General features: G+C 50.5%; 7 protein-coding genes across 7 annotated transcripts; 3 read left to right on the top strand and 4 right to left on the bottom strand.

Moving 5' to 3' along the window:
• Positions 1–74: 74 nt before the first annotated feature.
• Positions 75–2,299, bottom strand: HMPREF1120_03332 (uncharacterized protein). Its single transcript, XM_009157395.1, has 4 exons — positions 1,677–2,299; positions 1,210–1,589; positions 457–1,101; positions 75–373 (listed from the first exon to the last, which is right to left on the bottom strand). Exons 1-4 carry the CDS (start codon positions 2,215–2,217, stop codon positions 281–283), a joined length of 1,659 nt encoding a protein of 552 aa, XP_009155643.1. The 5' UTR covers positions 2,218–2,299; the 3' UTR covers positions 75–280.
• Positions 2,300–2,491: 192 nt separating this feature from the next.
• Positions 2,492–4,139, bottom strand: HMPREF1120_03331 (enoyl-[acyl-carrier protein] reductase I). Its single transcript, XM_009157394.1, has 3 exons — positions 3,666–4,139; positions 3,536–3,618; positions 2,492–3,475 (listed from the first exon to the last, which is right to left on the bottom strand). Exons 1-3 carry the CDS (start codon positions 3,706–3,708, stop codon positions 2,609–2,611), a joined length of 993 nt encoding a protein of 330 aa, XP_009155642.1. The 5' UTR covers positions 3,709–4,139; the 3' UTR covers positions 2,492–2,608.
• HMPREF1120_03330 (uncharacterized protein) lies at positions 4,040–7,838 on the top strand. The gene is made up of 3 exons (XM_009157393.1): positions 4,040–4,257; positions 4,379–4,649; positions 4,696–7,838. The coding sequence occupies exons 2-3, from the start codon at positions 4,554–4,556 to the stop codon at positions 7,516–7,518; spliced, it is 2,919 nt and encodes a 972-aa protein (XP_009155641.1). The 5' UTR covers positions 4,040–4,257; positions 4,379–4,553; the 3' UTR covers positions 7,519–7,838.
• Positions 6,778–10,669, bottom strand: HMPREF1120_03329 (DNA excision repair protein ERCC-3). The gene has a single exon (XM_009157392.1). The coding sequence runs from the start codon at positions 10,521–10,523 to the stop codon at positions 7,965–7,967; it is 2,559 nt and encodes an 852-aa protein (XP_009155640.1). The 5' UTR covers positions 10,524–10,669; the 3' UTR covers positions 6,778–7,964.
• A 154-nt stretch (positions 10,670–10,823) lies between these two features.
• HMPREF1120_03328 (uncharacterized protein) lies at positions 10,824–12,546 on the top strand. Its single transcript, XM_009157391.1, has 3 exons — positions 10,824–10,966; positions 11,019–11,032; positions 11,168–12,546. The coding sequence occupies exons 1-3, from the start codon at positions 10,958–10,960 to the stop codon at positions 11,544–11,546; spliced, it is 402 nt and encodes a 133-aa protein (XP_009155639.1). The 5' UTR covers positions 10,824–10,957; the 3' UTR covers positions 11,547–12,546.
• Positions 12,547–12,943: 397 nt separating this feature from the next.
• Positions 12,944–17,946, top strand: HMPREF1120_03327 (uncharacterized protein). Its single transcript, XM_009157390.1, has one exon. It carries the CDS (start codon positions 13,973–13,975, stop codon positions 14,924–14,926), a length of 954 nt encoding a protein of 317 aa, XP_009155638.1. The 5' UTR covers positions 12,944–13,972; the 3' UTR covers positions 14,927–17,946.
• Positions 17,768–19,826, bottom strand: HMPREF1120_03326 (uncharacterized protein). Its single transcript, XM_009157389.1, has one exon. It carries the CDS (start codon positions 18,760–18,762, stop codon positions 18,409–18,411), a length of 354 nt encoding a protein of 117 aa, XP_009155637.1. The 5' UTR covers positions 18,763–19,826; the 3' UTR covers positions 17,768–18,408.
• Positions 19,827–21,697: the final 1,871 nt, after the last annotated feature.

Genomic DNA, 21,697 nt, shown 5'->3' with positions numbered 1-21,697 from the left:
TCACCATAGCAATTCCTTTACGAAGCAGTATAGTAGAGCCTGCTGGAATGGAAATATAAGAGAGATATTGTGGATCGGAAGGGAATTGCTTTTTTTTGTCTAGATTCTAATGGTTGGTTGCTTTAATATCATGAGAGTCTTTTGGCCTGCTATGTATATGACTAGATTTGCTTGGGTAAAAAGTAAATGATGCCTAGGTACGCAAGGCTGCGCTGCGCTGCGCTGCGACCGGCAATAGGTACCATTGTTGTTATGGTAGACGCATGACTTTTTGTCAAGACTAGACCAGAAGCAGAGTATGGTCTGTATCGATCTGGCCTTCGACGTCGAGCGAGATCTTGCCTCCGACGACGGCGGGGCCTTTGACGGTGATCTATAGGTAGCATCCAAGGAAAGAGGTTAGCGTTCCATTTCTCTTTGGTGGGAAATTGAGATGTAGTAATCTCTAGTACATACCTTTCCCCTCGGAGTGTGACTGTCCATCTCACTCTCGTCACCCGAGACATGGATCTCGACCGAACTCAGCGGAGCACCAACACAGACAACTCGATCCCCCTTGTCACGATAATCGAGAATATTAGTCTGGGCAATGGCCCCAGCGACCAGAGGCGTGGTCAGCGCATAGCCGAGACGGCACTGCAGCTGGGTTCGCAGGGCATGCAAGGTCGACGAAGACAGACGCGTTTCCGGCTTGGAAGTGGTCGACTGCGGAATCAGCAATACGCGCACCCTCGCCAGCGAAGAAGATAATGTGCTTGCGCTTTTGGCCGGCAGATTTCCTGCCCTCAGGGTCCGTTTGGACATGTATTTGGACACACTGGAAGGCTTGGTGGTGGCCGGATGTTGAAGGTACGATTGGACTGTGGATGGAGAGGCAATCACCACAGTCGGCCGGCTTAGTGCCGTGGCTTGCTCGAGGTTCACGTTGTCGCCGGCAACCGAGTTGAGTGATACGCTTGCGTTGGAGTAGAGGGCTGCCAGGATCCAGCAGAGCGTGTAGCTGTCTGTCAGGCTGGTTGTTGGGTGGACGGTGTCGTCGGGACTGAGCTTGTAGGCGCGGACTAATGTTGCTTGAAGGGCTGCGGTGCCTGAGACGAGATTCTGGGGTTGCTGTTAGTATTGCCGTCCACAGGGGGAGTAAATTGACGGATGGGAGATAGACCTGAGGACGATGCAGTAGGAAGGTGTGGTGTGGTGGTGTATACGTACCTCGGAGGAATACTTGACAAGATCATAGTTCCCATTCGCGCCAGGATAGAAAATAGACACGGGCGGCACCTGCGAGTCCTTGTCCAGGGGCAAGGGTTCCGAGTTCGTACTGCGATGATTCTTCTGGACGAGCTCGTGCCATGATGCGAGAGTGAGGCCTTCGGGCGCATTGGCTGACCAGTTCATATGCTGGTTCGACGGGTTGGTCACATAGATGACGTTCCTGATGGCCTTGCTCGTCGACTGCATCGTGTCGAGGTCGAGAGTACCGGCTTCGACGACCACAAAGTCCGCGTTTGTTTGGGATAGGAGAGCATTGAGTTTGTCGGGATTAAGTCCGTACGGGACCAATGTGGTGGAGAAGCCGTAGAATGAGCCGGCTGGTTCATGATACATCGTATTAGCTAGGAAAACGAAGAAAGAATAAAACATTTCTTTGCACAAACGATAAGAGAGAAACATCGTACCAAAGATAACAGACAGCAGTTCCACCGAGTTGGACAAGCATACAGCTACCGACTGCCCGTTATTGCGTTTCACGTATTGGCCGACGACGTTGATGCCAAGGGTCAATTCATCAAAGCCATGTTCAATGACCTGGTCCTTGCCGTGGACCGTTAGGATTTTGCTTTTCTGGCCGGTCGGCGTGCCATCCTCCTTGACGGGTCCTCGGACTGCCGCTCGCCAGATGTCACGCAGATCCCCTGGTCGGCCGGCGGTCCATCTTGGTGCTCCGGGATCCTTGACGCCTAGTCCTGTACGGAGCGGATATCCGTGAGGAATGTCGACGGCGCGATAGACAGCCGAGTGACCAGGCTGCCGTACAGGCGAGACCTGGGCTTGTCTAACCAGCAAAAATGGGTGGGTGTCAGGTTCTCGTCCTGATAATATGGGCCAGATGAGGACCACGGTTAGAATGATGGCCAGGATGGTCGTGTATATGTCCCATGTCGAGAAGAATTCGGCTATTGCCGCGTCAATGCTTGCAGCCGTACTATTGCTCGACATGATCAGACACTGTGTTCAGTCGCTGAGGCGTCGAGAGTAGTTCTGAGACGTGGTGTTCGTTTATACAAGTGCAAGATCCGACGTATGACCAGACGGGCCGCCTCGTCTCCCCTCAGCTCCGAATCCGCTCGAATTTCTTGGCCGGCCCGGGGAGCATCACAACCGTACTACTACTGGCATGTGGGGTTCAAGTTGCGCAGTACTATGTACAACAGTACCCGTGAGTGAGTGCGGAATAAATATATCATACTTCTTTTTCTCCGGCGGACTTGGGTTCGTTGTGATCATGGTGGTATATTGTCTTATCTAGTATCTTGTAAGAACCATGCTTTAAGTCTAAAGCAGCCATCCCTCCACCATTGCGCCAACCACATATCCCCCTGTGGCTGTATCATAGCTTGCTCTGAGGTTTATACAGTTTTCGGCATCTTTCAATAGACTCGACCGCCTCTCTCTCAATTCTCTCAAGCAAGTCCGCGCATGTCGGGACGTCGTGGATCAAACCGATAACCTGGCCGGCAGTCCATACTCCAAAGTCTTTGTCCCCGTTGATGAAAACCTGCCGACCACGCTGACCGGACACAAATGGTGCGATCTCCTCGAACTTACCCGTCGGGCTAGTCCTCTCCACCTCGTAAGCCTGCTGGGCCACCTTGTTCTTGTACAGCCTCGAGGTATTGGTCCACCGTCTCATGACCAGCTGGGTGTCGTGTTCTGACGCGTCGACAATTGCTTGTTTGATGTTGGCATGAATCGGCGCTTCTACAGTGCACATGAATCGGGTGCCCATGTTGATACCTTCTGCACCGAGAGCCAGAGCAGCTGCCAGCCCTTGGCCATCCGCGAACCCCCCCGAAGCGATGAAAGGAACCTTCAGTGTTTGTCTCGCACGGGAGAGTAGAATAAAATTGGTGATGTCTGATTCCCCCACATGACCGGCGCACTCGAATCCATCAATGGAAAGGAAGTCGACGCCCAATTTGACGGCAGATTGGGCGTGTCGGATGGTGGTGCATTTGTGCAAGACCGTGATGCCGGCTTCTTTCAACTTTTTGATGACAGGCCCAGGCGAGTTGCCTGCAGTCTCTACAACCTTGATGCCCTCGTCGATGACGACTTGAGTATATTCGAGATACGGCGGAGGGTTCAAAGTGGGTAGGAGGGTAATGTTGACACCGAAGGGGTTTTTGGTCATGGCCCTGCACCTTCGGATCTCTTTACGCAGGTCCTCGGGTGTGGGTTGGGTGAGAGCAGTGAGCTGTACATTGCCAGGTCAGCATGACTGCCACACAAACTTCGTGTAAACGGGCGTACTCACGATGCCCAATCCTCCTGCATTTGACACTGCAGCTGCCAGTTCAGCATATCCGACCCATTGCATTCCACCCTGCACCACGGGCACTGCTTCTGTTAGAATGGCGTACTGGTGAAGGACTCGTCTACTCTACCCTTGATGCCGAGCCGGCGAGTAAGTTCTGTGTCGAAGCCCATCTTCTAGAACAAGGTCGCAATTCACTAGGGGCAACGGGTTATGCCTGCGGACCAGGAGCGCGGTGTATAACAGGAGAGGCACCAAGAGAGGAGTGAGCGGAAGGAAGACTATAGAAAGGTAAAGATATAATGCGACGGATGTATCACTGGCACATATATTCAAATAGCCATTCCAGTCCTGCTGACCCTAACATTGGACCGAGGTGTTGTGCATGCGCAGCGAAAGTCACTGCTCTGGAGGAAACAAGATCTTGTGGGGGGATGATTGAACCCCAGAACCGGGGACCGAGGCAAACACTTCCCAGAACAATCACTGGCTGCGCATCGAGCGCCCAAGGATCACTCATCAAAGAATGTGTCAGGCTAAGAGAACCCCTGTTACGGCCGAAAGACAAACTCGGAACAAATGGTTATAACGCTGCAGATTGTCTATACCGTGTTTTTACATGCCGCCAACAACAGCGCCTCACAGAACTGTTGCAGGCGGCTTCGGAAATGGACTCGCCGTATCGTTGACCCGGTCCGCTCAGCACATGCAGGCGCAGCAAAGTGAGTCCAGCTGCGCTGACTAAGCAGACCCAGCCTTGCACGTGATGTCCGTATTGCCAAGTTGAACTAATCCATTTCGGGCACTTACTACGTAGTGCCAGTCGCTGACTGCGCAGTTCAGGGTCTCGGTGCAACAGTTCAACAGAGGTAGGACAGCATATACTGGACGCACTGCATACCATGCACTCCAGCCTCGTAAACCACTTCCATTCTCCTCTCCTTGCTCACCGGTCCTTTTGCTGCTTCCAAGTATAATTTGTACGCATCGGCCTGGGCGGCAATGACTTGTCTGCGCCATGGGTGCCTCAGAATCGAAGTTGGTCTTCAAGCAAGGCATCTTCAGGCTGTCCGAGGAGAGAAATATCCCGGCCAGTGACCCATATTGGACAGGTGTAAGTAGGGCAACCCCATTGTCAATAGCATGGCTGACTAGTATAGTTCTGGGAGCTGCCTGAATCTGTCGAAGATGTCTTCAGCCTCTTCACTCATGCCGATATTCGCAGAACCCGAGATGCTGCCCTCGAGAACTTGGAGACCCTTATACTAGCCGTGACGTCGCGCCTCAATGTACTCAAGAACCATCCGTCTTTTCCAGACCCAGACCTGGCCCCCGAAAGAGACGCGCTGAACTGCATTCGCATCCTGACAAGATTGCTTCCTTATGTATACGAAGCGGAGCATCTGGCCGACTGGGAGGAGAACTTCTTTTGGGGGATGCGCCGGCGGAGGACTCGAAGAGCACCGGTCGCCGGAGAGGTGCTGTTCGACGAACAACAAGAGGAAGATGAAGCGAACAAGAAGGACCAGGAGCAGGACTTCGAAGAAGCAAAGCCACTTGCCGAAGAGCTGATCGATACACTGACCGACCTCCTCTTCTATGCAGGGTTTACAATCCCTCATCTGCCTCAGGCAAAGAGTAAAGTCACATATGCTATTTGGCAGAGCGGCATTGGGAGCAGGACGTCGATTCCAACCAACAAAGAGTTGGAGAACAACAGATGTGAAGTACTCCGGCTTCTGTTGACATTGACCAGCAAAGCCATGTACATGCCTTCTGCGGTCCTGCCTGCCCGAGGGGTGAGATCAATAACATATATGGCCACAAACCCTGATAAACAGGTTGTTTTGTCCGTGTTGTGCTCTTTGATCAACACCACGATCAAGTCCAACGTTTCATCGTGGCGACTCCCCTATGACCACGTTGTCCGGCGGGATTCCAAGCAGACTCTGGTCGTATACAGTCTGCAGTTACTTCTTGTTCTCCTACTGTATCCGATTCCCGAGGATGGAAATGGACCGGCGCACAAGAACTACTATCGCCATTACCTCGGTCGCCTGCACAGACCAGAGGACTTCCAATTTCTTGCGGACGGCATGACTCAAGTGCTGAGCCAGCCAATGCAAGCGACGACTTCATACCTCCCCGGCAGCCAAAAGTCGGTCAAATGGGCCCCGGAAATGATCATGTTATACTGGGAAGCGCTCCAGTGCAACAAGAGATTTCGAGCATTTATCATCGAATCAAATCGTGCCCACGACTTCGTCATCCTGATGCTATTCTATGCTATCGAGTACAAAACAGACGTGTCGAAGCAGGGCATCGTGCGCATGTGCGTGTTTGTCCTTCAGACTATGAGCGTCGAGTCAAGCTTCGGAAACAACCTGAACAAAAGATTCGAAGCACAGGAAACTCTGCCACCGTCCATCCGGATACCGAACTTCAAAGGGACCTATGCGGACTTCCTGATAATATCAATTCACACTTTAATCACCGGCAGCAAGGGCAAACTTGAAGCTGTCTACCCAGCACTGCTTGCCATTATCAATAATATGGCAGCCTACGTGCAAAATCTTTCGGTTGGCGCCAGCACCCGCTTGGTGCAGCTTCTCACTTCAATGGCGTCGCCCAGCTTTCTCCTCGCCAACGAAAGTAACCATTTACTTTTGCAGGCCCTTTTGGAATCCATCAATGCCATGATTGAGCATCAATATGTGTCGAATGCCAACCTGGTATATGCTGTTTGGCGAGCAAGGAAGCGGATACTGGCCTTGCGAGAGTTTACCCTTGAAGGAGGGCACGCCGAGATTGAACGAGCATCGAGACGACGCAAAGAAAATGCCCTCAACGACGTGAGTAACGGCCTGTCGAGGTCGTCTACTATGGACACTGTCGCCTCGCCAACTCGAGGTGTCCCGCCCTCTCCAACACCAGACACCAGCATGGACGGCACCTTCGCCATCGGAGACTCTGACGACTCTGACCATGATGACGAGGAAGCGCCAACTGCTTCCCATTCTCATTCGGCTCACGCGGCGCCGCGCACATCACGGCCTCCTTCTATAGCATCATCCTCGGTTGCCGACGAGAGCGTACCAATTCAACTTCACGGCATGTCTGAAAAGGCTCGAGGAAAGATGCCCGCGGGCGCGCCAACGTTTTCCCGCCAAAACAGCACAATCAGTCTTGGAGGAACCTCAACGCACAGCGTTGGTCGGGGCGCTTTCACTCCAACGCCAGAATGGCTGGAGAGCTGGCTCCCCGAACTCCCTCTGCACACACTCCTCACTGTGATCAAAGTTCTTTCGTCGCATCCGCTGGCTTCAGCTTCGGAAAGATCTGCTGCTCGCAACAGCCACCATGGCCAGCCTAGTGATGACAACAACAGCAACCATTCCCCCTCGAACCCATCTTCACGCCGTTCCTCCCTAGCCCTTGACGACCGTGACCCTGTTGGCGGCATCAGTGACTTCCGAACCCAAATCCCCGCCACTGCAAAACAACCCGCCATCTCGGCCATTTTGTCCTCTCCCAGCCCTATCAGGGTTCATCTGTTTGAGTGGTCTCCGCTATCTCTGGGATGGTACATGTCAGTATTGTGGTCTTTGATTTTCACGGCCGAAATGAACATCGCTCCTACCTCGTCCACCGCAGCCACTCTAACTGGTGCTGGAGGAACGGTTGCCCGCGTCGGTGTGTGGAATGGGACTCATGTCAAGCTCTTCCAGGTTGCCACCGAGGGCAAGCGAGAAGGCCCCAGTCTGTCTCAACCCAAGGGTGCTGTCGACGCCGTCGGATCCAGACTTGTGCAGGGCGTCCAGGGACTTAATCTTGGTGGCTTGGTCAGTCGCGTTGGCGGCGCTGCCACTGGTAGAAGTGCCAGTTTTCAAGGTCAGGATAACGGCCACGGCCACGGCCACGGGCATGGTCACAACTTGAACTCTGGTACCGGCCCGGCTCCAGGCTCGGTACGAGAAGTGTAAGGGGGCCTAAAGTCGACGGGAAGTCGAGGGTCTCTTTCTTCTGGGGATCAATGTTCGACTTATACGGTGGACTGCAATCCAGGGAATTGCCTGTATGGGGCACTGGCATGGAGTAGTCAATTCTCACTGTTTAGAATCGAGGGTTTCGGTCACTGCTGCAGGGTTGCTTTTTTCTCCCCTACTAGTTTATTAGAGGTACAATGTAATTATAGGCAGGCAAGCGAGGCATGGCGCAGCATGGAGCATAATGCTAAAGTATAGTACCTTAGACACTAGGTATCTTATAGATCCTTTTTGGTTTATTGAAGCCACTGCTCGTACTGCATGGATAGTAACTTCATCATGATCAGTCCGGCCCGTACCACCGATGAGACCCGCAAGACCCAGAGGACGAGATACACTCGGCATGTGGTGGTGATTCAAAGTATATTCGAAACAGCATACTACTAGTATGCGTTGTTGTGACCGCCACCACCAGCAGCTTTCTCCGCTTCCATTCTCTCCTTCTTGCGCTTTTTGGCCGCCAATTCGCGACGCCGGGCCTCTTTTCGGAACCACTCGCTCTCGGGCATCTGGCTCTTCTTTGATTTGCGTTCTTGCTCGCGGTACATGGGAGCCATGGTACCTCCACCACTCGCATCAGCCATGAGAACAGCTTGTCTGCGAACCTGCAGCTTCTTGGCCTTTGCCTTTGCAGCCGGCCCATTGCCGGCACTCAAATGGCTCCACATGTTGTCGTCGACCTTTTCGACGTCAGCGGCAGTTTCCTGCTGGAGCATGACATGGGCGAGTAATTCGTTGCGCTCGCGGGCAGTGGTGTACGCGAGACCAGGCATCTCCGACATGCCGGCCAGATGCGTGATGGTCTTGAACGCATAGCCTTGGTCGACGAGAAATGCCTGTCTTTTGGCACTGTATGCCATCTCCGTCGTGTCTTTGGACACAAGAGAATAAAAGAAGGCGTTGAACCCCTCATCGTTACGCCTCTTCGCTCGTAGGATTCTCCCCAGGCGTTGCGCCTCCTGTCGTCGGGATCCGTAATGTGACGAGATCTGGATGAGACAAGTGGCTTCGGGTAAGTCGAGCGATGTGTCGCCAATCTTGGACAAGAAGATGGTGTTGATCAACTCGTTGTGCTGGAAGTTTTCGAGAATGCTGATTCTTTCCTGGTTGCTGGTGTCGCCGTAAATGAATGGCTTCTTCATGGTGACGGCATAATGTTGCAACGCGAACAAGTTGTCACTGAAGACGATGATTTTGTCTCCACGCTTCTCGTGGTAGTCAATGAGGTACTGGCAGACCTGATACTTGACCGGGTTCATAATGTAGTACAGCGCCTGTTTACGAGTGGTTTCCTTCTGGTATTCTTGGTAGAATTCCATCGACATGGGGCACCAGACCTCTGCGCACTGCACCTTGGCAATATGACCTTGGTCGGCAAGCTCCATCCAGTTTGCCTCGTAGAGTTTTGGCCCGATGATGAAATTCAGATCAGTGATTTTATCGTCTTCTCGTAGAAGCGTCGCCGTAAGTCCCAGCTTACAGTGAGCACGAATGTTCTCGCCGACCTTTCGGAACATCTTGGCGGGAACGACATGCACCTCATCGAGAATCATCAATCCCCATTCTTTCCTATATACCCAGTCCATCATCTGTTGCGTGTCGTAAGCACGTTTGCCCCCGGCTGTGATCATGGAGTAGGTCGTGACCAGCACTCCCGCATCCCCCGTGAACCGCCGCTTTTCAGAGGCGGAGAAAACAGCAATGTCTTCCTCTTTGACATCAGACCACTTCTTGAACTCGTTCGCCCATTGATAGCTAGACATTGCACTGGTGCAAAGAACGACGATGCTCTTCTTGATATGGCACCCAGCTGTAATACCGACAAGCGTCTTGCCTGCGCCACAGGGTAAGACGATAATGCCACTCTTGCCACGGCCATTGCCGAACATTTTACTAAGTGCCTTTTCTTGATATGGTCGAATTTGTGTCTGAGGCCTTAAGTCAATCGGGAGCGTGGGATTCTCATGGTCATCGGCAAAGTCATATTCCGAGATTGCAGGGTAGCCAATATCCAAACACTGCTTCGCAACAGTATCACGCTTGTTCGCGGCAATTTCGAAATTGGGCGCCTCCCGATAGGTATCTTCATCCTCCTCATCCCGAAGAGCAGCCATCATCGCCTCGTTCTCCTTTGTGGGGTCGTCTCTGGGCATTTCTGCATTGCCTGGGTCGGCCTGTTTCATTCCCTTTGCATTACTGGTACCCTGAATCACCGTTGCTTTTGTCTGAATCCTTCCAACCTGGACGTCGGTGCCGGCTGCCTTGCACGGCCCGATGATAGGATCCCTTAACAGCATGTCTATGATTTCGCGTTCATCCGATTCCACGTAGAACTTGTTATTTCTCAAAACCAGCCGGACCTTGCCGTAGGTCTTTGTGTGTCTGTTGATGAAATCGATCACGGTCTGAGGGACAGGAGTCTTCGAAAGCTTTTCTAAAGCACGGATTATGTCTTCACCACGTAGACCTACCGATAAGGCGGCATACAGACTATGCTCGGTGAACCTGTATTCGTGGAGATACGTGGGTCGGGATTGTGGTTCTGCGATCGTGGTAAGCAGGTCCGTGGCTTGCGCCGCCAACGGAGAGAAACTCTCAAGAATGATCTTGGGTCCTTTCTTCGACCCAATCGAGACGTTGGGATCTATCCATAATGGTCGATTCTCGTGGTCGGGTTTCAGGGACAGCCAGGAGAAGTCTTTATCGCCAAATATGGAGGAGGTCTGTTGTCTGTGCTTGGTCCCTTGAAAGGAGCTGAAATCCAGCTTCGCTCTCGCCTTACGAATGTGCTCTTTCTCGCTGTCGCTGCCAGCTTGCGAACGGGCGTCTGATCCCTCGTAGTCATCATCGCTGGTGATGCTCATAGGAGTTGACGGAGCAGGGGTAGAGCGCTTCGACGATCGTGCACTGCCATCTCCAAGGGCCTTTCGTTTGAGAGACATCAGGCTTTCTTTGCCGCAGTATCCTCAAGCGGCGATGATGAACCACAAGCCAGAATGAGCCAGAACGAGCGAAGGGCCTGTGGAAGAGTTGAAGCGAAGACGTTGGCAAGAGCGAGATGAGGTCCAACTTGAAGTTGTAGTTGTCAGTGGCGCAGGCTGCCTTGTGCCTGGCCGGCTGACTCATGCAAGGTCCTTTTCTGGTTGGCGCCCGGACTTGCGTCGGAGAAAAGTTTCTGCGGATGGAGCCAATCTAACGCCGTAACCTCCGGCAGAACAATTACTTGCATGAGGCTCGTATTATTGCCTCGCATGGTCCCCGAGTTCCCGACCGTTTTTAACATCCATATCTACCCGGAACTCTCACCTCGTAGAGAAGATTGTTCAGCTTGTATTCCATATAGAACCTCTGGGATGAAAAGAGGTGCTGATACAAAATGAACACAGTGAGTTAAAGTCGCTTATGCGCAACTGTCACACTTCGCTGACCTTTCTCAGATCAAATCAACCTGGTACGACAGCCTTCCTGCCCTGGTCCATACTCTCTGAGAAGACAAGCTTGGGCTGTATCTGCTGTGTTGGCTACCGCCTTTCCATCTACAAGATTATGTCCCTGTTATGGGCGACAACTGATTTGCTGTGAATAGGTACGGCTGGGGAGTGCTTTGCGTCGCTGGCGGAGGCGCATACTACTTCGCGAAGAAATCCATCAATGCCGACAGAGCTGCGCGTCATGAGGAGGAGATGAAGAGAAAGTCTATTCAACGTCGCCTAGAACAACAGGCTTACTCCTCCAATACCGCTTCTTCTACAAAGACCAAGAAGGTGAAGGAACAGACGGACCCCAACAGTGGCACACACAATACAAAAGGACTGGATCACGCAGGAAGCCCAAGCAGCGAAATTAGTGAGGATGCGGCTCCGGTTGGCCACGCGCCCGTGGATAATGATCAGCGAGTGCGAGAAAGGAGCAAGTACGAAGCCGCAGAACCATACCGCAGCAAGAAGGGTGACCGGTTCAGTTGAATTTGGCAGTTGCCTGGGATTCAGAAAAACTATACAGCTTCAAGGTATTCTCTGATGCTGGCAATGGGAAAGCCCATCATTCTGTACAACCATCGTCCGCGGATCCCTAAGTCCAGGACCGTGCATGCAATGTACCATGCTCCAAATGCACTTCAAATCTTCAAAACGCCTGTGTGTGCTGCGCTGATCCTTCCGTTGCAAACCAGTGCCCGTGTTCCCAGCCCAATGCATAACGCCCCGTCAAGTCTTGTGTGGTCAATATAATTTATTGTCCGTCCATCTTAGGCGTGGCAGCACAGAGGTGCATATTGCTTCTTCGATGCATTCGGATGCCCAGATGCTCTTTCTCGCTTAGATTCAATTGCCGGCGGGACAAAAGGTAGAACGACGGCCGAGGTAATCAAAGTGCCTGCAACGGCTGATTGAAGTCGCGTTGCCTGTCTGGGTGCCTGTGCAGAGAAATGGCGGATGGCGTTTTGTGAGAAAGAGTGTGTAGCGGCACTGGCGAGACTCATGGTGGCAGCTTTAATGTTTTGTAAAAACGAGGCTATGGTGTTCGCTATACTTTGGTACGAGTTCGCGGGGTGTGAGGGCTGATGGAGTGCGAGTGCGTGAGATAATGAGAGGGTCTGCTAAAGTAGGTACTTTAAGTTATGAGAAGGACGTCTTCGACGAGAAAAGTACTGTTTGTAAGGGACTGGTGCCGCCTTTGTGGTCGTGGAATGTAGAGATCAACAAACGAGGACCTTGTGGTTGTTGGGCATCGAGTCACCTGAGGGGAACACTTGAAGTACGTGGGATTTGGAGAAATTGCGTGCTTCCGAAAGGCATACGCGCAGGGGACTGGCAGGCTGATATATCAGGTAAGGGTCTGGATGCGGTGGCCTGAGATGCCCAAATTTCCCGGTAGCATCGCTGCCGAAGATCAGACAACTTGGGCGGGGGAGTAGTACCTTAGTACGCCGTTATATTCTAGTTGTACAGGATTCGAATTGATCATGTCCACACTGACAGGGCACCACAAAGACGTTCGCTGCGAAAGCCACGGCCTCACAGTCACGCCACGCGGAGGCAAGGCGCCAGATGGTTTCTGCGGAAGGTACATGCGAGACGAACGGAACGGGCCCGCAGCCTTGTCAGGTACAGTCATACTATTATTATTAATTCAGCAGCTTCAACAGTGATATCTGGCAAGACTCGCTTCTTCTGGCCGTGCTATACAACATAGTAGTGTAGATTATCTCGCCCGATGAGTGTAAATAATTATTAAGAATTATGGGCGCAATAGAAGGAATGCAATTCGCAATGCGGCGAGATGTCCCAAGCAATGTGGTCCACGAGCGAAGACTACCTGGTACCAACCTGGTACCTAACGGGTATCTACCTGTGTTCAAGATCTCTGCTGCGCTACAGCGAGAAGGCGAAATGTACCTCCAGTAAACTTGAGTACCTTCCACTACATTGTAGTAGCACTTGCAGGATCATCTTTCTACTGTGTAATCTACAAGGTACACCGTGACTGGCATGTGCTACTAGTACTGCTATAAGTCAAACAGTGGTGCTGTGTCGATATGCGGCCTGCGGTTGCTTATCGGGAATACTGCGCTACGATAAGGACAAGCCACCGCCGAGAATCTTGACTGCGATGCCCCTACCACTAGTGCTGGCACTTCACACTCCGCAAACCACGACTCTGCGCGCTCTCTGTTGCGCTCCATTCAGCAGTTCAGACCGCATTTCCTCGTCTCTACTTGTCCGCCATGGCTGCCCATCATCTGTCAATAGCCAAAGCGTCATTTACGGCCTCGCTACTCCGTCCAGATGTGGTCAAGGTCTCTCGAGATGATTTTCCCGAATTCCACAGCGCGTTCGAAGCTGCTCTGCTTCGCTGCTCAAGGCACAACATACAGGTCTGGAGAATTCCAGGATGTCGCACATCTTGAGGAGCTGGGTTGACTGAAGACTGATAGACATGCAAAGAATGGCTTTCTCAGAATGTCCTTGTCTCTGCTACGAGGACCACTGCATTGGGGAAATATTTGACCACAGTATCGAAGTACCTTGCTCCGCCATCAGATCCTACGGTCAAAACTAGCCTGTCGCGACAGCGATTACACATCCTGTACCTAGTGAATGATCTTCTCCATCATTCAAAACACCACGTCACCGAAGAAGGTGTCCTGGACCGTGCCACGAGCTCCCTGCAGCCTTACCTGCTGGACTTATTTCAGTCTGCCGCTTCAGAAAAGAAGACCAAAGTCAAGAGACGCTTGGAGGAATTAGTGGGGATATGGAGACAAGAACAATATTTCGGCAGGGATGTGTTCGCCCAGCTCGATGATGCTGTCGCTGGCGTGGAGCGTTCGGTCGTGAATACATCACAAGAACAATCCAAGTCGGAGAGCGAGGCAAAGCGTCCACTGTATATGCTACCTACAACACACGGTGATCCCTCTCTGCCATACTACGAACTACCTGCGGGTAACCTGATGCCTCACATCGTTCCTAACAGCTCACAACCGATCCGACCAGAGGACGTTCAGGCGTTGAGGTTCTCGGGCGGCCCAGCTGACGAGAGTTTGGTCAATGCGTTGACAGACTTCCTGGCTGATATCCAAACAATGAATGATAAACTGTCGAAGCTCGAAAGTAAGGGTTCAAAACCCGAGATGGATGAGATGGGTCAGATTTCCTACCGTGACGAAGCTGGCGATCTACTCGGGGACACTTACTACGGTTGGTCGCGCTCTTTCTGCGAGAGAATGAAGAGGCGCGGCAGGAGTGATGCTAGTGGCTCACCTCGTGCCGTCTCAAATAGTTCGAGCGTCAGCCGGAGCCGAAGTCGTGGACGTGCCCCTTACAAGCGTCGACGTTATAGCAACTCTACGGATCTCTCGCGGTCGTCGCGAAGTTACAGCCGGTCACCCTCTCGGCGTAGGCGGAGAGACAGCAGCGTGGAACGAAGTGACAGTCGCAAGGGAAGTTGGCCAAGATCGAGGAGCCGCTCGCATCCGCCAGATTGGAGAGGCGCTAGGCCCGAACAACCCCCGAATATGCCTGCCCCAATGTCTTTCAACAACATGCCGACAATTCCACCGCCCCCGACAGTTGCAGGCTTGCCGTTCCCACCACCACCACCGCTACCAGCATTCCAACAAAGCGGCGTACCCTTTCCTCCTCCACGGCCTATCAATTGGTCCGGCCAATGGCCACCTCCACCTCCACCACCTCTATATCATCCTGGGAACCCTGCATTCAATGGTTTGCAGTTTCCACCTGCACCACCAAACATGCCACCGCCGCCTCCGCCGCCTGCAGGTTGGCCAATGCCTCCAACAGACCCCTACGGAGGTAGTAACGGCTACACCGGAAGGCGGTAACAGTTGGGTACAACAGAGAATACATCAGCCTCCAAGTCTCGAAAGGAGCCCTCTCCCGAGGTCGCCAGGTCGGCGACAATGTAGAATGGCGAGATTTTGTTTGCAAAAGGGCCTGAGTCCTTCTCGACTACCGCAATAAAAGAACGCACAACGGTAGAATGATGCAACGTGTGACATGTGGGGTTACGACAGGACCCTTGAGGGATCGACACGATGTCCCGCTACTGCACAAGGCCTGAGTAGTTGGGGTTTTGTCCACGCCACAGGCTAGCTGCACTCACTACCTCGTGCGCCAGATGCGAGAATCGGGAAAGCGCATGACAAGAGTCACGGCAGGCAGAGCATCTGTAGGGAAGTTCCACCGACATGCCTCCAACCATGTCGCGTGCGCGTCGAACCCAGTTGGATGCCTGAAGGCCCTGAGATCCTATGTTAAGAAAAGTTTCGAGGCTCAAACGAGATGGGTCCGGCAAGGCAGCAGAAATGCGTTGGATGGTTAAAGGAACTCGCGCTGCCTCGCGACATGTACACCACAAAGCTGCGGCGCAAAATTGAACGACTTGCCGACGAAATGGTCTAGTTCCTATTTACCGTCCGACAAGGGTGTCTCGGACTGCTTTGCTACGTTGTACTATGTACTCTGTGTTAGGTTGTCTGTGGATCATCGCGTCAAGGCCACCGTTTGAAGAATCTGGAACCCTGCCACGAGCCAGGATCATCGTCATAGGTGTACATTGGTGGGCAGGGCTCTTGAGCAATGGACGGCCTTTCGACACGAACCAACCCTTGCTGTTTCAAATCTGCAGGTCGAACGTTCCCGACGACGACTCCAAGGAATTGGCTGGGGGTCTCAGACCACGACTTGGCACACGCAAGGCTGGCTCGATGCGCCCAATCGAAAAATCTCCGTCAAAATAGAGTTATTAATAAGGCCGCTTGGCATACATCATCGGGTCCCCTGTTTTCGTTGTCGTCTCTCTGCCCCTACTACTGCTTACGTAGTTGAGGCAAACGTCGAATAGGTACCTCAGGCTGGGTAGGTACAGGTAGGTAGATTCCCTCCCGGAAACTCGCACGGGTCTGGCTGCCTCAGAGCCTATCGATGACGATGTGCACTCTGTCACCGGTCAACCTCAACGCCAGCTTGCTCTTTCAAGAGTCAGCTCTTGTAAGTTGTCGCGAGGTGCTGGCATGGCTACATTGCAGGGGGATATGTTCACTGCAACTGACTCTTGATCAACGGGCGTCTAGCCACTCCTCCATATGAGAGTTGAGTTCGAGACCTTCTGGTGCTCCAGTGTGGCTCCACCGACAATCTTATAGAGTCCGGCCACTGAGATGCTGGATTGCTTATCAGCACACGCCCGGGTAGCTGGACAATTTTCAATCAAGTTTGAATCTTGACCCTAGCCATTGGAACACAGGCCATGAGTGTCTACCGACAACCAACAGCCTCCACTCCTCATCCAGAGAGACCAACCGTTTGGACGCGAGATGCGGTCACCATGCGTGACTCCGCCCTTAGACCCTGAACTAACCATCCCGCTCGAGGGATCGGCAGGGTCGCTCCCCCCAGCCAGCATGCCCTTTCGCATTGTGTCATTTGCCCGATCTGCAAAAAGTCGTTGGGAATCACAGCTTTGGCCGTGATCGGAGGCCGACTTGCCCTTCTTCTGATCGTCATACTATCCTTGTCGAGTTAGACAACGACGGCAGAGAGTGGCTACACTGACGGCAACTTGCATAAGCCCGCTGACTTGCCTACACGCCGTCACTGGCCCGCTGGACGCCACCCTCTTTGAGGAATCTGCGCGACAGGGGGTGCTTTGGCCCCCCTTTCAGTGGCCAGCCCGTGGTCTTCCCGTCTACTCGACTGATGAGATACTGTCCAGCCCCGGGGTGCCTCAACTTTCATCATGGTATATATTGTCTGGATCCTCGGCCGTGAATTTCTCTTCCCCCTTTCATCAGATTAACCATATAACATATAACATCAAGCTCATGTCCGCTGCATTCAGCATTTAGCGACTCTCTGCGATCTCAAACCGTCAAAACATCATCATTCCATAGACACCATCGAATCGTTCTCCCACTCTCAAAACCTCTCAAAATGCCTGCCTCAGTCGAATATCTCACCGCTCCTCAAGAGACCATCAACTACGAAGCCGACCCTGTCGCCGCCATGACATCTTACTCACGGATGATGCACCTTCACACCAGACAACAAATGGACGCAGCCACGCGATCAGCACGCCGACGGAGTCCTTCCCACGGTGTCGACGCCCACGGTGGACAATCAGGACTTTCCAAGCAGGGAACTCATAGCAGCTCTTCTTCGAGGTCATCTTTCTGAGCGCTCGACACATTTTTCGACATTTTCGTCAGCAATCCACTAGCATCAATGCCATTGCGCCCTAGACCAGCCTCATGGCTTTCAACTAACACCAAATACTTCGTCAGCTGAAAGTACCATGTACCACCGTGATGATGTCACTCTGGCTCCACGGAGACTACGATACCGTGCAATGTACAACACAGTCGATCGGTTCAAGGCTGCCCAATTCATGACAAAATTCGAGCATCTCTTTGCTCTGCCATTGCCCTTGACCCAGATGGTCGATTTGTGGGAATTTACTGTTTTCCAGCGACATTATGAGAGGTACTTCGCATTGGTCTGGCGTCACGCACTGTATTACTAGCCGTCTACATGCCCAGATGATTTTGGGGCATTTCCGTCATGCAGCATTCCGTATCGCTGGACGGTATTATATATGTTATTTGTCTCAATTAACATGATTCGCCATTTACACTGGGTCTTTTCTACTGAGCAATTAACTTTATGTTTGTATTTCAGTGAATTGTTTTAGATTTTCGTAGCGAGAGTGGTTCAAGTGTGAGCGGGGGAGATGGTTCACTGCTTGTAGCGGGTAACAGTTAATCTGTATTCTTTGGGAGAATATGTGAATGGAGATTTTTCAAACTACTCGTACCGACCTAACACCCACCAGGCTTCGTTTGCATGTTAGAACCACCGATGATGCGGTAGGGTTGTGTTGTTGGGGGAATGGGAGCATCCTGGAGTTCCGCAACAGCCTCGTCGATCACTTGCATCATGAGCGTCCACCAAAGGACGTCATGCTACACAGCCGCCCAAGGATTTCCCATGCAGATTCCCATTCCTCGATTCCTTTGTGCCAACCCCCCTTGCCACTTCTCTGCAAATGTTAAGCTTCCCTTTCTCTCCGTAACTGTCCAAACATCTGACCTGCCAGTGTGGGTCTCTTTTTTCGGATCGACTGCAAAATGGTCTGGATACTTCTCCCATAGGAGGATTCCAACATCCATTCGTCGTGATGACTTTCCCATTGTAAGATGATGGCAGATCTTGCAAAACGTGCCACGACTCAAGCAGGCGTATGATGCGCTGAATCCACGGATGATGTTAGACTGTCAGCCAGTTGCCAGCTGTCTCACGTCCGCCTTCAGAGTCCATTATTGTCATCAAGTCCACGCCTGAATAACATTCGAGTGCCTTCCAAGCTGAGGCATACCTGGGGCGCCCGAGACTTGACTTTGCTGTCCGGAAGGCCTCGGTAGGCAGTGCCCCGGCATGCCAACGGCAAGACGTCCGAAGTTAGACACAATAAGGCCAGCTTTATAGGCACCTTGTCACATCTTGCCACCCGGGAACTTTGGGGCCAGAGCAGGCGCCCTATTTCGCGTAACGATCCGCGCAGACAACCACTGCATCCACAAAGTTGATGGCCGGGACACAGAAGGCCGCAGTTGGGCGTCATAGCCTCAAAATGGGGCAGCTCACCCAGGAAACCCGCCATCCTCAAGACAAGGCATAATTGATTGTATTCTGAGCATTCAATGATGATATCGATTGTGTTGTAAGATGATGACAGTCATTTGCTTTGGATATCGCTCAGCATTCCTTGTCCACGCTGCTGCAAATGAACATATTTTTGCTTGCCTATATGACCTATTAGCAAAATAGGATCTGCGACCGCTGTGTCGACATTGCCTTTGCCGATCAGCCGGCAGCCTGAGGCTGCATGCACACCCTCGACGAGTGATTCAATCTGACGATACCGTCATGGGGTTGACCGATGACCGATGACCAGAACCCAAAATTTGACAGGCCTCACCTGCAGTGTGCTTTCTGACGTTCCAGGGTCCCTAGGATCTCGTGGTGCGGTTTCCTCTGCTGACGATGTTATCGGCACTGTGACATCAGCCGTGGCTGATCAGCAAGTTTATGGTGGCCTTTGGGCGTCATTCGAAGATCCTCATTGCCAGCATAATCGAAGAGGCTCGTTCACACCGGCCTGCCCGGAGCATCATGGTCATGGGGTTGAGAGGCACCCCTGGGCAGCCATCTTTTTTCCCTCTCTTTTGCTCGTGTTGGAGTTAAAATGACAATGCATTTCGTGCCCCGGTCGCAGATAAAGAACTGCTGGGGGTGAAATGTTCCGATGGACTTTTCACTTCGTGTTGCTAGAGTTTGAAGAGCGCCCTCAACACCGCGGAATTAATACTGCTGCACTGATACTTGAATCCCTCCAAGATATGATGAGGCTCGAACAAAACTGCTCGTGTGAACACCACAGAATTTCGCATGCTTTCATGCGAATACTTTTAACAGACAGGCACTCTTACTTGTAAGGAACTGTCAAATGTTTCTCAGATCCATGGAGTCGGGTGAAACTGCACTCCATGGGGCAATTGCACCAGGAACGTGGATTATCGAGCGCCTGAGGCTCTAAAATCGGACATCCTGTACAAATCATGCCGTTGAGTGAATCGATGCGTACATCCAAGATACCTGTACCTCGTATTCGGCGAAGAGAGCATTTCGCTCCCCACCTTGGCAGCCTTCCGCTTTACAGTGCAATCACGTTACAGCCCGAGTCCGTAGTGTGATTTCACGGAGGACTTGTCCTATTTCAACGGGGCCTAGGGCCTCGTCAGACTATATACTTTCTAGGGGTTATACGATAGCGTACGACGCTAGTCGAGATCGAAAGACGGTCCTCGACGTCTTTATAATACTTAGTACGTAGAGTACCTATTTTATTATATCCTCCTCTATCTAGACCGTTAAATAGTCTTATTCGTCGTCGAAGAACGTCGAGTACCTTTATTAATATTATAATAGAGAATAAAATAGTATTCCTATATTCTAAATACTTCGTTTCCTAAGTAGTTCTATCGTTAGAATAAGTATCTATAGTATCTATACCTTCGGTATCGATCGAGATATATAAAGCGAGTATATATCTCTTATCTTTAGCTATAGAAGTAGTATATACGCCCGAAATAGTAAAGCTAAATAAATCGAGGGTAAATTAAGGTCGTTAAGACGATAAGTAAAGAGAGTCTATACGCGTAATAGTACTCGCCGTTACTCTTCGAAGCTAATCCGGGGTTAATCTAGTGAGATTTTAAGGAGTATAAGTAGACGTCTTTTACTTCTTTTCTTCTTACTTTCTTTTATATCTCTTTCTAGTTATTTATACTTCTAAGCTCTAAGTCTTTTATCGATTAAAGCTAAATATTCTATAACTACTATTATAGTTATTATATTATCTAGATAAGTTAAAACGTCGACTAGACTATAAGTTCTAAATACTCCGTACTATCGATAAGTTAAGAAGATAATTAAAGATCTACTAGTAACTAAGACGATAAAGACGACTTCTTTCGTAAATATACCGTATTATATCGAAAGATATAGTTACTAATTCGTTTCTAGATCGACGATAATATTTATAGCGTTAAGCCTAGCGATATAGTAGTTAATTCTATTATTTAGGCGAAATAGTACTAGAAGTAGTTCTTTTCTCCCGATAATAGCTTATCGATTTAGCTATATAGCCGTATTTCTCGGAGATCTATTAAATTTTACGGTTAAAGAGATATTACTAATATATACGTTAGGAATACTCTTATAGAGTATATAGTAAATATCGTAAATAATCTATATTATAAAATATATCTTCGTATAGTTAAACTAGATTCTTATCGAGAGTCGATATTCTTAGAGTACGTTTTAGTATCTATCTCGAATTCGCCTACTTCTACTAATATAGTATATTTTTTCGGCGGAAAATATATAACTTACGCTATCTACGAAGTCGATTATTTCTTATCTAGTAATAGAGATATAAGTAGCGAAGCTTCTAGTCGTTATCGACCTACTATATCGATATTAACGCCTATTTAAACGCGTAGTACTAAGAAATATCGTACTCGATCCCCTAAAATATAGAAAGAAGATCTAGTAGAAGATATAAGAGAGATACGTTTTAGCGAGAAGATAAGTAGTCTATATATAGCCGACGAGGCTAGAGAGATAAGTAGTTATATAGCTATCGAGATTAAAGGTCTAGAGAATAGATTCGACTTCGTATTATCGCTATAGATAAATATAGAAGATCGATATCGAAAGATATTAATCGCTATCTAGGAGATAACGTAGTAGACTTTAAACCTATATTATACGTCGAAAACTATTAAAGTTATTCATAGAATCGGTAAATCCGATATATATATAGAGTAATATTCTCTACTAACGCTAATATAATAAAGTCGTTATTCTATAATATTTATATCTTTAGTAAGAATAGAAGTCGTCGAGACTAGTCCGAAGTCGGAAGAATACGGCTATATAGCTAACGAACTACTACTAAGGTACCGTTAGTATATTATCGATTCTTCTCTCGAGCTATTATTATAGATATAAAGTTTATCTAGACGTATATT

The sequence above is a fragment of the Exophiala dermatitidis genome, assembly GCF_000230625.1.
Source record: "Exophiala dermatitidis NIH/UT8656 unplaced genomic scaffold supercont1.3, whole genome shotgun sequence".
NCBI lineage: Eukaryota > Fungi > Ascomycota > Eurotiomycetes > Chaetothyriales > Herpotrichiellaceae > Exophiala > Exophiala dermatitidis.
This window is presented reverse-complemented; position numbering and strand designations above follow the sequence as displayed.

Coding starts and splice junctions, on each gene's coding strand:
- HMPREF1120_03332 (XM_009157395.1), bottom strand. CDS start 2,217: ATGTCGAGCAATAGTACGGCTGCAAGCATTGACGCGGCAATAGCCGAA. Junction 1,590..1,676: donor ACTGCTGTCTGTTATCTTTG/GTACGATGTTTC, acceptor ATCATGAACCAG/CCGGCTCATTCTACGGCTTC. Junction 1,102..1,209: donor TTGTCAAGTATTCCTCCGAG/GTACGTATACAC, acceptor CAGCAACCCCAG/AATCTCGTCTCAGGCACCGC.
- HMPREF1120_03331 (XM_009157394.1), bottom strand. CDS start 3,708: ATGGGCTTCGACACAGAACTTACTCGCCGGCTCGGCATCAAGG. Junction 3,619..3,665: donor TCGCCGGCTCGGCATCAAGG/GTAGAGTAGACG, acceptor TAACAGAAGCAG/TGCCCGTGGTGCAGGGTGGA. Junction 3,476..3,535: donor ATGCAGGAGGATTGGGCATC/GTGAGTACGCCC, acceptor GGCAATGTACAG/CTCACTGCTCTCACCCAACC.
- HMPREF1120_03330 (XM_009157393.1), top strand. CDS start 4,554: ATGGGTGCCTCAGAATCGAAGTTGGTCTTCAAGCAAGGCATCTTCAGG. Junction 4,650..4,695: donor GTGACCCATATTGGACAGGT/GTAAGTAGGGCA, acceptor TGACTAGTATAG/TTCTGGGAGCTGCCTGAATC.
- HMPREF1120_03329 (XM_009157392.1), bottom strand. CDS start 10,523: ATGTCTCTCAAACGAAAGGCCCTTGGAGATGGCAGTGCACGATCGTCG.
- HMPREF1120_03327 (XM_009157390.1), top strand. CDS start 13,973: ATGCTACCTACAACACACGGTGATCCCTCTCTGCCATACTACGAACTA.
- HMPREF1120_03326 (XM_009157389.1), bottom strand. CDS start 18,762: ATGGCGGGTTTCCTGGGTGAGCTGCCCCATTTTGAGGCTATGACGCCC.